Raw genomic sequence first — 12,472 nt, forward strand, 5'->3', positions numbered from 1 at the left:
AACAAGCAAGTTGAAGAAAAGAGGGAAAAGCTGTTCTGGGGGGAAAAAACAAGCAGTCACTGGCAAGAGAATTGTCCCTTTTTATGATTTATAATGTATGTGAAACAGCTTTAATCTCCATTATGGATCAGTGTGCGCCGGATTGCCAAAATTGAAGCTTATATTCCATCCAAATGCAATGCGCTTTGTCTCTCACACAGCAGTGTTTGGCAGTCTTTGAGAGTAATCAAAGTGAAAAAGAACCAAAAAAAAAAAAAAAACGATAACAGACTGAGCCATAGTCAGACGTTTTATCTTTCATATTACGGGGTAGGAATGGAAATCTAGGCTTTTATTCAATTATCAATATCATTTTTTAATGGGCTCACTGACACTGTATATATTATAAACTAAGTTGGACTACTTTAAAACGTCTAAATGGCCATCAAAACAAACAGATTGTGTTCTTTACCTCCGTGATGTAATTCATATGCATTTCAGTCCATTTTGTCGTGCTGTTTAGACGGCTTTTGCGATCCTAGCAAACATAAGACACAGTCGGTGAGAGCTGAGTCATTCTTGGTAGGCGTGTCATGGCTGAGGATCAGATATTGATATGTATTATCATTATTATTATTATTATTATTATTATTATTGTTACAATTGTTACTACTACTAATACACTACTGCTACTACTATTCGTATTTTAATAGAGGCATTATCTCTGTCATACTGTGTCGGGGGAAACTGACGTCACTGTTTCCCGCTTTATCTCTCCTGAGGCTCTCGCCTTCGCGGAACCCCGTGGCTACCGCCAACCGCCGGGGCGCGATGCCGCCGGCCGCCGGGGCGCGATACCGCCGGCCGCCACAGCGGGGCCCGCCGCCCGGCCTCGCTTCGTCTTCGGCGCGAGTGACGCGTCCAGCTTCGGGAGAGAGAAAATAGCGAGACGCCCGGCTTTCCCGTCGGATGGCGGATTGAAATGTGTAATCGCGGTCGGGATTTGCTTCGACTGAGCATGACGGTCTTTCTACGCGGGCTAGCGATAGCTAACAGACAGACAGCCAATCACCTCCTCCTCGGGAAGCTGTTTACCAACCAGGCCAGGATTTACCATAACTGCCATTTAAAAAAAATAACGGATTATCGCAGACACCAGTGGTGAGAAAACCGCCAGGATTCCAAACGTAAAGCGTTTTGGCCGTATGATTTGAAAAAAAAAAAAACAGCAGGCTTTGAACTGAAATCTCCTTTAAAATAAACGGTGCACGTTTACTGAAGTTGAATTTCAAGCTAGAACGGTGGAGTGAAAGTGTGCGTTCTGGCACTGGTGAAACTCAACATCTCGCTCATTTCAACTGCCACTCGGTGGGCCTGCAACTGAATAAAAATTTTTTTAGAAACAAATTGAAAGGAAGTAGTTTACCCCCACAGGTGTCTGCTTTCCTTGGCAGACGGAGTATATTTTCCCCTCTGCTGGCGTTTTGTGAGGTGAATGCGTTCCTCTGTCTCGCGCGGGGCAGTTGGGTACGTCCGCGTGCGTGGAGTCGGAACATCGTCTGAATCCGTGAAGTTCCGGAGGGAAAAGCCGAATTAAACCCATAACTGCCTCCGCCGCCCCTCTCCGCCGTCTCTCGCCATACGCTCTCTCCCTCCCAGTGGCGCTGTAACTGAATATACTGCCAGCTCATTAATGAAACGTTCAATTAGGATCTTTAAAGAGGTAATTACACACTGGATACCCCCCCCCCCCACCCCCCTACACCCCCCCCCCCCGATCCACTGGAGTCTGGCTTCTCAGACTGAACGTCAGCATGTGGACCGGAGCCAGAATCAGCCAATAGGAACGCTGGATGACTTCATTACAGGTCCTTTAATCTGGCGCCGGCAGTCCCGTAAATAAAGTGTTTATAATCGGTGATCGGGCTGGCCGTCAAAGCCCCGCTGTTATCGCGAGACTGCGGGTCCTTTGGGGTGAGCGATGCGCTCAGTCATGTTTCCGTTAAGCTGTGTGATGCACAGTTTTAAGTTTGAATCTGGGGCCAGGAGTTCATGTCGGGGGGGGGGGGGGGGTTGGTTGTTTGCCAACAGTTATATTAGCTGAAGCACTGTTTTAGGTGGAAAAATAGGGGTGGCACTCATCCTCACTTGAGGTGGATTGTGAGGTTATTCAATAAGGAGGTTTTTTGTTATTCCAGCTCTTCTCTCATATCTATCCGCTGCAGTGGACAGGTTGACTGACGTCTCCACGGTGACAGATTCCCTCTCAGTGCCCGAGGGGGAGTTTCTCACGGCCAAGTGACAGTGTTCCTCATTTTAATGAGGGGGGGGGGGGGGAAGGGGAGGGGGTAATAATAATTGATACATAGATTCTTGGCTTGCATCGTTTCTCCTCAGTGGGTGGATGTGGAGATTCTGATGCCGATGCTGATGCTGGTGTAATTTGGCCTGTCGAGGCTCCTCCAGATGGTGGGGAAGATTTGGTACATCTTGGCTCTGAATCGGTATATTTAGCCACTTTCCGGCATCTCTGCCGATGGCTCGCTCTGTCCCTCAGTCCGCCCCGAAGCTAGAACCCGTACAGGAAGCAGGTGGAAACTTCTCTATTGAGACGAATTCCCTGCTCAAGCAAGTTCTCCCCACCTGCATACATCTGGCTGCCAAACAAACTGCGACTCCATTTTCAGCTAAACAAACTGCTTCTCCGTTTTCAGCTGGTAGTTTGACTCACTTTGATTGCGTCAGAGCTGCCAACTCGACAGTCTGAACCAGGATGTGCAGAAAGTCCAGTTTGCTTGGCTTTTTAAAGTTTTTATTATTTATTAATATTCAGTACAATCGTGGTTTTTGAAGCATAAGTCTTGGCATTCAGACTTGTCGAAGCCCTAGTATAAAATATAGGACACTATTCTCTGCTTTTTAGATTCAAGTTGGCATTTTTGTGTGACAAAATGACACTTATAGCACAGATAAAATGTAATAAAAAATTGTTACTCCAAATATTCCTGTTTAGGAGGAGCAGTGTATATGTATTCTCACTTACTGCTTTTCGAAATAGTTGTACATCAACATTCATGGTGTGTGTGTGCCTTACATTCACGGTGTGTGTGTGTGTTTGCATACCTTACATTTACTGCATTCAAACTTATACATTTTCAAATTGGGATGACAGTTGTAAAACGTAGTGAACACATCATGTCTGTGGCCCAACACAGACACGCTCACACATGCACACACACACACACACACACGTGCGCACACACAGACACTCGCATGCACACCAACGCACAGCTATCGCAGTTGCCTTTGGGAAGTGCTAACATTATCCATGCTGTGACAGGTAAATTATTTCTTATTGTGCTAAGTAATTGAAAGGGATAAAAATCTGTTAGCAATTCAATGGTCTCCGTAAAAGTAATGCTCATTTCAGTAATTTAGCTCAGGGAACATCGCTCCAAATTAACATTTAGATTATAGGAAACACATGGCATTTTAATTATTGCGCTGCCCTTTCTGGGCAATGTGTATGCCTAAAGCTTTGCTTTATGTTCTGAGTGTACTTTTAAATAATGGATCTCATTCTCAGAACAGCCTTGTACAACGGCTGCTAAAACTCCACCACCCAGAATAACTTTTTTTTTTGTTTTTGTTTTTGTTTGTTCAGTAAAATAGACTTATTTACAGCGAGGATCATTTATATCGACTATGAAACCCGGTGTCGATAAGTTCATCAGAGGTATAAGTTTTCAGTCAGTTTGGATGTCAGAGAGGCTATGTGGTTCTGGTCTCGAACTGTTAAATTTCCGATGCTTCCTTCAGAGATCAATGCTTTCAGAGCTGACAGCCGCATCAAGAATTATTCATCGACTCCTGTGAAAACCCATTTACTTTTCCCTCCATTTCTCTGCGGACGTGCCTCTTAACTCAAATAAACCGACAGTTTTCATTTCATTATTTTTGCATGGCGCGGTGTGAGACAGACTGATAGATGCACAGTCAGTCTGACAAACAGTATGATCGGCGGATGGTTTTGAAAGATGCATTGTTGCGGTTAGCCAGGTGTGTACGTGGTACGTTATACTGTGGTGGTTCTTGGCACCAGATGCTAGACGGGCAGTGTTCAGGGGTGCAGAGGGAGGGCAGTGGTTTAGTAGAGTTGAGGTTAGTGTGTGAATATATGCTGTCCGTATGAGCCTGACATGTTTAAGATGGCAGCCTGTTTAAGACCTCTGCCCTGCAGGGTATGACCTTGCGGTTGGCTTTCTGGCTGGGTGTCCAGACCCAACAGGTCACTGGATTAATAACTCATAGAGCCAGGCGTACGGGGCGGAGGAAGAGCCATTAATCTGACCTGAGAAAGACACGGGCGAGGGGCTTCAACGGGGTGCGGGGGGGGGGGGGGGGGGGGGGGGGGGATGGGGTGCCGCAAATTGGGATACCCCCCCCCCCCCACCCCCCCACAACGACCCATACCCCCGTGCCGACTCCATGACCTGGAGTGCAATTCTAAAGTGTCCCGTCACGTCCCTGTGAGCAGTTTTGGGTGCCTGGAGTTCACGTCCCCCACAAGACAAAGACATTACGCATCGCCTCACGCCTCGTTCGTTTGGCAGACGTGCGTATCCTGAGCCTCCTGCCGTGCAGGGGAAGAGAACGCAGGTGCGTGCGCCGGATTAGCATGATCAGCATCGCCAGACCTGTCCAGCCGCATTCCCAGACCAGCGGGTTTCAGCAAAGCACACTGAAGCACTGGTGCAATTATGCCACCCGAGGTCCAAAACACAGAACCTGAATACATACCGATTATATCTTTAACAAGCCCTCAGAAGACAAAAAACACATTTTACCAGTGTTAGGTGTTCAGGGCAACAAAAAAAAAAAAAAAGGATTATGAAACAGAGCAAGAAAAATAAGAAAATCTTAACGCCTACCGAGCTGTTCAGCTTATCCTGAAAGGGATCCGTGTGAGAAGCTCTATGGTAGAGCATTACACTAAACACACAGATATGTGAACGCGCGATGAACACGTATCCTGAGAGGGGATTGGCTGACAGGTTTCAGCATTCTGAGGGAGTACTGGGCCGCTGTTTAGCCTCCTCCGGGGGGGGGATCCTGGCATTATCCAGCGGCTCCTCTCGTGGGAACGGCTTTGGCGAAGCTTTCGAGAGCTGTCATCATCGCCCGCGTCTGGCTGATCCGGTGTGTCAGCGAGCGGTACGAACGGGGGGGCGGGGGGGGGGGGGGGCGGTCGGACGGAAGCAGAGGTCTTAAATCAAAGCGACAGTGCTAGAAGAGATTAATAAGACTGTGCGGCGAGCGCCTGGTTCCATAGCTGAGCGTAGCGTGGAGCGTAGCGAGGAGCGTAGCGAGCAGCGCCAGCCTCCGGGCTTCGGCTTACTGTCCGCAGGAGGAGCGGTAAGCCACCCTGAGCAGCCTCTCCGATTTTACGCCGTTGGTAAATAAGCCCGGTTTGTGCCCCCGTGAGAGCTGTTTAGAGCTCAGCGAGCGTCTCTGTCACCGCTTGGCGGATGGAGGGGGGGGGGGGTGGGGGCGTCGGCAGGGTGTGGGCGCAGAGCGGCGTGCCACCGGGTGTCGTCGTGCCCGGGCGAAACGAGCCGTCGCCGTGGGCCCATTGGCCAGTCCGTAGAGCCCCGCTGGGATTGGTCCGGCACTGCGTCTCCCAGAGCGAGGATCAGACACCCCCGTGCAGGCATAAAGAACTGAGGTCTCATCACCAACATGCCCCAGTCTAGGTTACAGGGCAGTTTTACTTCCTTTTTTATTGTGTCCCCCCCACAACTTTCATGTATTATTCTTTTCGTATAACGAAACCAGGATTTGTCCAGAGAGAGGGGAAAGACGCATTAATGAGAATTTCAATCGTTTAATCACGTTTCCCTGCCTGGAATGTTCCATTTCATTAAAAAAAAGGGGGGGGGATGTATGTGCAGTTAGTTCAGACCATAAGTCACTCTGCCAGTGCGTCCCACCAGCGGGGCTGTTTGGGAGAGGGCTCGTCAGGGGAACGCAGGCCTGACATTTGCGTCAGAAACTTGGGGACGGGCCCTGCGAAGGGAAAAGTGCATGCTGGGAGATTTTAAAGAAGCCATCGCTGGGGCCCCGAGCCTTGCGTTTGCGTTTCGGGAGAGTCGCAGGTGACGGGCAGCACACACGCGACACAGTCCATTACCGCCATCTCGCTCGCCAGCTCACTTGCCGGGAATGGCGAAACTGCTCCGTGATCGCTCCAACTCGGTTGTCAGGAGCAACCCAGTCTTCTTCCCTGGCTGTAAAAGATTTCCCTCTGCCGCCGTCGGCCGTCGTCCGTATCGGTCCGAGATCCGGATTCCGGATGATCCCGGGACTCCACGGCTCCTCTTTGCCTGGGCGGCCGGCAGCGCCGACGCGCTCTCTCCAATTAGCGGCGTTCGCGGTAAAACCTAGCTTGTTAGCGCACGAGGCCGCCGCGCTGGAGCGAGCCCAGCGGCCCCGCGGCTCAGAGAGAAGCGGCCCCGCGGCTCAGAGAGAAGCGGCCCCGCGGCTCAGAGAGAAGCGGCCCCGCGGCTCAGAGAGAAGCGGCCCCGCGGCTCAGAGAGAAGCGGCTCTGCTGCAGAGGAGAAGAGAGGCTCGGAGCGTAAGGACCTCCAATCCTCAGTCTCATTGTGTGCATTGTTGAGAAGTAAAAACTGGAGCGTCTGCTTTGTGGAGAAGTCCTTAAGGAAGGCAGTGTGTACGTACGGTGTCTCCCGCACACGTATAGATCTAATCTGAGTTTAAACCTCAGGGTTGGCTGGACGGAGAGCTGACTGTCAGTCTAGCTGAGCACCTGTAGCGTAACGCCTGGGGTCTATGGGAATAAGGGCCAGCACTGCAGACGTGTCCCTGGCATGGCATGATTGGCATGGCTGGCAGCCCTGTAAACCCTGATAGGCGGCTGGCGTCTGCTGGCAGCCGGAAGTCCCTCAGCTTGGCACAGGGTGCCCCCTGCTCATGTGGTCCCTGTCCTTGTGCCCCCCCCCCCCCCCCGCTTGTGTAGCCCCTTGCTTGTGTGGACCCCTGCTCTTGTGGCCCCTGCCCTTGTTGCCCCTGCTGATGTGTCCCCCTGGCCTTGGGGCCCCCCTGCTCATGGGGCACCCACCCACATGGCAAAACTTTCTGACCCTGATAAATGGGAGCTGGTAGGGGAGGGGCTCTGTGGGGGTGCCAGAAACACGCCCAAATCAGCCTTCACACATAGGCCACTCTGCAGAACACAGTGAGCACATACACTGGAAACACACACACACACACACACCAAGCGAAAACATACATGCATAGTTCCGGGACGGGCTAGATCTGCCGTCAGTGTCAGTGTCAGATCAAAGGCGATCGCTCTTCCTCCGACAGCTGCATTATCACCGAACCGCTGGGGGTCTGGGGGGGGGGGGGGGGGGAGAGATGTCTCCGCTGCTTCACCGCGAGCTCCTGCCGCTTCCTCAAGGTTGTTTTTTAGATGAGACCAGAGAGACGTGTTTTTTTTCTTCTCTCTGCTTCAGGCAGGAGCCCCGCTGGTAATTCTACGTGTGAACTTGTTCTCAGCGCTGGGACAGTCAGAGGCCCGGTCGTGTAGCGCACGAGGTTTACAAACCCCCACAGATGGCTGTTTGTCTCTGTCTGCGTGAGAGAGGGAGGGGGGCAGGGGGAAGCTGAGAAGTAGCCAGGTTTAGGAGGGGGGGGGGGGGGGGGGCAGGTGGCTTTTGTAAAAGGTCTAGTGTTTGAGTCATATGTTGAACATTCACGTACATCTTTGGTCTGTTCTATTTTGGGAACAAAAAAAGAAAATGCCAAAAGAAAAAAAAAATTGTGAGATATTGTCCGTTTAATTTTGCAGGATTACCGGGTACCCCTACTGGTGTTGGCGCTTATAAACAGGGTAATGCCTGTCCCACAGAGGGGAGGGGGAAGAGGGTGATTGACTGTGTCAGTTTAAGGCTCTCTGCTTAAGAGTGGCAGCTGTGTCTGTTTCACACGTTCAGGGCCTCCTGTACCAGCCTGCAAAAGCCCAGGTTAAAAGCATGGAGCAGAGCGGCTGTGTGCTGTGCTGTGCTGGCAGGAGCACCGCTGATGGGCTCTGCAGACCTGCTCTATGCCCAGCTGTCTGCCAGCTGCCAGAGGTGGTTACACGCTCTCCGGTAATGTCTGCCCACACGCTCCACTCACAGAGAGACGAGACCGCACCCGCACCCTGGGTTACCCACCGCACGGAGAGATTCTCTGTAGCGCTTGTTTGTTTATTTGTTTGACACTCTTATCCGGAGTGCGCCATAGTGACGAGATGCGTTACGTGTGCGTATCACGGCAACACCAAACTGTGACACCACGATATCAGTGTTGCCAAACAGTGATCCATGTGGTCAGTTTTGCCAAGCAATGATTCATGTGATCAGTGTTGCCAAGCAATGGATCCACACGATCAGTGTTGTCAAGCAGCGGATCCATGAGAACCGTGTGAACTTGTGTCACGCTGTCGGTCTCGTTAGGACTCACGATGAGCCTGTGGTGAAAAGGTGAACTGGGCTGGGTCATGTGTGTGTGTTAGTCTGGAGCGGCGATTCCCTGCGATGTTGTGTGTTTTCGATAAAGATATGGCGTCGGGAGCGCGCCGCTCAGCGCTGCCTCTGATGAACGATGACAGGCCCCGTGCTCGCTCTCGCCCTCGCCCTCGCCCTCGCCCTCGCTCTCGCCCTCGCCCTCGCTCTCGCCCTCGCCGAGCTGGAGCTGGAGCAGAGCAGAGCAGAGCAGAGCGGAGCGGAGCAGAGCAGAGCAGAGCAAATTGCGCGCAGCTGTTTCTCTCCCTGTAAGGTCTGGGGCTGAGATTAGTTGCGGTGGCGGAGAAGTGGCCTCCTCTGCCTCCTCCGCCTCCTCTGCGGCTCTCGGGGGACCCCGCTAATGACCGGAGAGGAAGAATGAAGAGCTCTCCCTCGCTCCCCGAAGCCTCTGTGCGCTTCGCCCCTAATGAAGGTCCGGGCCTGTCCTCCTCGCTTGTGTTCCTCGCCCGCCCTCCCTCCCTCGCTCGCTCGCTCGCTCGCCTTTCTTCTCCTTTTTTCATCCCTCCTGCTGATGGACCCCACTCTGAGGCCTGTCTCTCTGGTTGCAGCCCAGCTTGACGGGCACAGATGTGACCTGACAGTCAGGCTGTACGAGTGGATTTAAGGACAGGGCGATGGGACAGCCAGGCTGTACGTGGTTGTGAGTGGATTTGAGGACAGGGGAGACGGGACAGGGCTCCACCGATGGTCCCGCAGACAGTATCTGCCAATCGCTGTTTGCTTTGCTCAGTTTGTTGTCACCAACATGCTCTGTGATTGGTGGAGAGGAAATTGATGATGCTAACATCCTATCCCTGTCCCAATCCTCATTTACCTGCATAGATTTTACTGGCCACTATGTGTTCTGCTGTATTTGTGTTTTGGTTCAATGTTTCCTTCATGGAGTATTACCAATTTGTATTTTCATGTGACAGCCCTGTTTTTGATCAAACGTATCGGCCTGCAATTCCAGCGTGCTGCTCGTCTGGGATACTGCGAGAGTATTATACTGGTGTTTGGGACAAATGGAAGTGATTTAGGAAATGATAATTGCCAGTCAAATTATGCCAATGCGTGGCCTCGGGGGAATTTGGAGTGGATTTGTGCTCAGCGCTGCAGAAACATTTACTGATAATATAATTACAGATTTTTCCACCTGCGCAGAAGCAAGTCATTTTCTGGTTTGGATGTCAGGAAGAGTCTTGTTAGCGACTGCTTATCTCCCAGACTGCACATCCTGTGTGTTTCAGTTCCTTTTCCTCCCTGGAAGGCTGCCATTCACTTCTGCCATACACAGAAGAGTGAAGCGAGTGAAAATTAAAAGAGAAGAGAAAATGATGACTGAAAGAGTAAAGTGAATGGTGATTATTATGCTGCTTCATGCATCTCTCTCATCTCTCCCTCCCCCCCCCTCTCTCTCTCTCTTGTCTCTCCCCCTCCTCCCTCCCCCCCCACCCTCTCTCCAGGCTGTGAGAGTTTCCTGCATCTGGGGGAGATCAGAACAGATTTGCTCAAAGTGGCCCGTGTCGCTCGGCCTGCTGGAGGATGCTGGTGCCAGTCCTTCCCATCATGCACTTTGCCAGGCTGCTGCTGCTGATCCTGGGCCTGGGTCTTACCGCTGCTGAGAGTGAGTATCTTTTACACACATCCAAATTCAGTCATTTTTACATACCCAAACATGTAGTGCAGCAGTAAGTGCTGTTGCCTGGTAAGGAGGTGGTCCTGGGTTCCAGTCCCAGCCGGGGCTGGATCCTCTCTGCATAGAGGGTTTCCTCCAGCTACTCCTCTGTTTTGCCCTGAAAATAACATGGTCACGCTCACTAGTTTACATTTTCTCAGCTTTATTTTACTCCATAGAATTCTCACTGTCTCTGTTTCTCTCTCTAAACCTCACTGGACTGTTGTTATTACATGGGTTTAAAAGACTCCGAAGTGTCCAATCCAATCACCACTTTAGTGGTTATATATAGTACTTTTCCATTATTATGCTGAAAGCAAGTACTTTCTTGAACTTGAATTTGGTGTCGGTCGTATGGAGACCATGTTCATTCTGTGGCTATTATGGCGTTTTACATTTTAATAAAAGGAAACTGCAACGCTTATGAACTCGCATATTCATCATGTGGCTTTTTTTTAACACTGAATTCACGGGGAGAAACATTTAGCAGGGTCTTTATCCGCGGTAAAAGCACAAATACAGACAGATGCTGGTTTTTAATCGAGAGTGCCCCCCACGGCATCGTGGCCTTTGTGCGATTCGCGGCGTGCGGCGTCCTGCGGCTGCTGTAGAGGGCGGGCATTTCCATTGTCGCCAGGAAAGAGGCCCGTGTGCCAGCGCCTGCATTAGAATAGAATGCATTTCCTGCTACCGCGGGGAGCGCGGCAGTGAGGGGGTCAGGTGGTGATTGGAGAAAAGCCTCATTACGGTCCTTTCCAGCGCAGAAATGCCCCCGTTCGGCTTTAACAGTCTGAATATGAGACCATTCTCCCGCTGACACACCTCAGAGAACCCGGGGATGGAAATTGATGGGTTGGACTAAAAACTGTGGCAAACAGTGATATTTCTAGCATTTACTCTCTTTTTTTTTCCACACACAAATGGGTTTTTGTTCTGTTGGAAGACATATTTCACACGAATGGAAAACACTCAGGGAGGGGGGAAGGGGGAGGAGGAGGGGGGGTGGGGGGGGGAAACAAAACACCATACCTCATCATCCGAATGTTTGTTTTTTCTTTTATCCGTTTGTTTTTTTTTTTTTCAAATGGAATGGCTGCTATTTTATCGATTTCACTGATGGTGTCTGCTCACTTTGTCTTCCAGGTAGCTGGAAATAAGAAAGTGAACTGTCTCTGGTAGATGCTGCAGGGGATTTTTATATCTTAGCACAACCAATTAGTCAAGATAAAACATAAAAAATACAACTTGTCTGTATTCGGGTATTTTTTTTTTGTTGTTGTTTGGGATGGGGTGGGTGGTAGTCAGCTGTTAGTTTGCCTTATAAACCAAACACGAGGTGCTAGGTTCCTGTGCTTTAGACCTGGGCTTTTAACCCAAAGGTTGCAGGTTCAATTCCCAGTTGGGGCAGGGCTGCTATACCTTTGAAGTCCTCCAGCACATATCCGGGTGTATGAATGGGCGCTAGGCGAATCTTCGTGCGAGGCTCTCTCGATAAGCACGTCTGCCAAATGCCAATCAGGAGAGCTAAATGCCAGGAACAGATTCTCATCTGTGGCCTTTGACAGTGCGCCCCTGCTGTGTGGCCCACACATCGCTCCACCAGAGGGGATTAAGGCTCCTCCGATGCTTTGGTGGGAAAATTGGAAGGTGTGGGGCGATCTATGCATTCTCAGATCAGCCTTGTGCTTTTCTTTTTCATCAGCACTCACTGAAAATGACATCACCAGTTGGTGATGTCATCACATGTTTTATGGTAAGAGAGTTGACAGTTTTTTTTTTTTTTCCTGCCTGGAAAACAATCTTAGGTGTCCTTTAAATCTACAGGGTTCATTAGGGTTTAGTGTTGCTCTTGGGTCCATGACCGACCACCGTAGGGGAATCAGTTAGGCATGATGTCAGAGGTCAGAGGTCACGGTGGGGTCTTTGTTTCCAAGGTGACTCACAGAATATTGAAACCTTTGAAAAGATGTGTTGATGGCATTGATGCCAGCCCCCGTTTCTCTTCTTGTTGAGATTGAGATGCACTTTTTCCCCCTTTTTGTTAGCGCAGCTGTTCAGTCCTAAAACAACATTTAGTCCTTTCTTTCTTTCTTTCTTTCTCTCTTTTTTCTTTTAAACTCAGTTGAGCAAATCCGGTTAAATCCAGCTTGATTCTCTCCTGTAAATCACCTGCTTGCCCCCCTGTCCCAGACGCGGCTCGACTAATCTCACTCCCCTTAATGGCGTTTTAATTGATTGTTTCCAGGTG

The 12,472-nt window shown here is 50.5% G+C and overlaps 1 protein-coding gene across 43 annotated transcripts in view; it reads left to right on the forward strand.

The window, feature by feature from the left end:
- Positions 1-12,472, forward strand: part of LOC118227313 (receptor-type tyrosine-protein phosphatase delta-like) — a 333,188-nt gene that overhangs the window by 216,513 nt on the left and 104,203 nt on the right. For 3 of the 43 annotated variants that reach the window (XM_035417575.1, XM_035417577.1, XM_035417576.1), the window contains one exon: positions 10,013-10,173. The exons of the other annotated variants lie outside the window; for them this stretch is intronic. In XM_035417575.1, coding sequence (XP_035273466.1) covers positions 10,092-10,173 — 82 coding nt within the window. In that variant the 5' untranslated portion in view covers positions 10,013-10,091. The remainder of the gene's footprint in view (positions 1-10,012; positions 10,174-12,472) is intronic. 43 annotated transcript variants of the gene reach the window in all.

This window comes from Anguilla anguilla, chromosome 5 (assembly GCF_013347855.1).
Source record: "Anguilla anguilla isolate fAngAng1 chromosome 5, fAngAng1.pri, whole genome shotgun sequence".
In the NCBI taxonomy this organism is placed as follows: domain Eukaryota; kingdom Metazoa; phylum Chordata; class Actinopteri; order Anguilliformes; family Anguillidae; genus Anguilla; species Anguilla anguilla.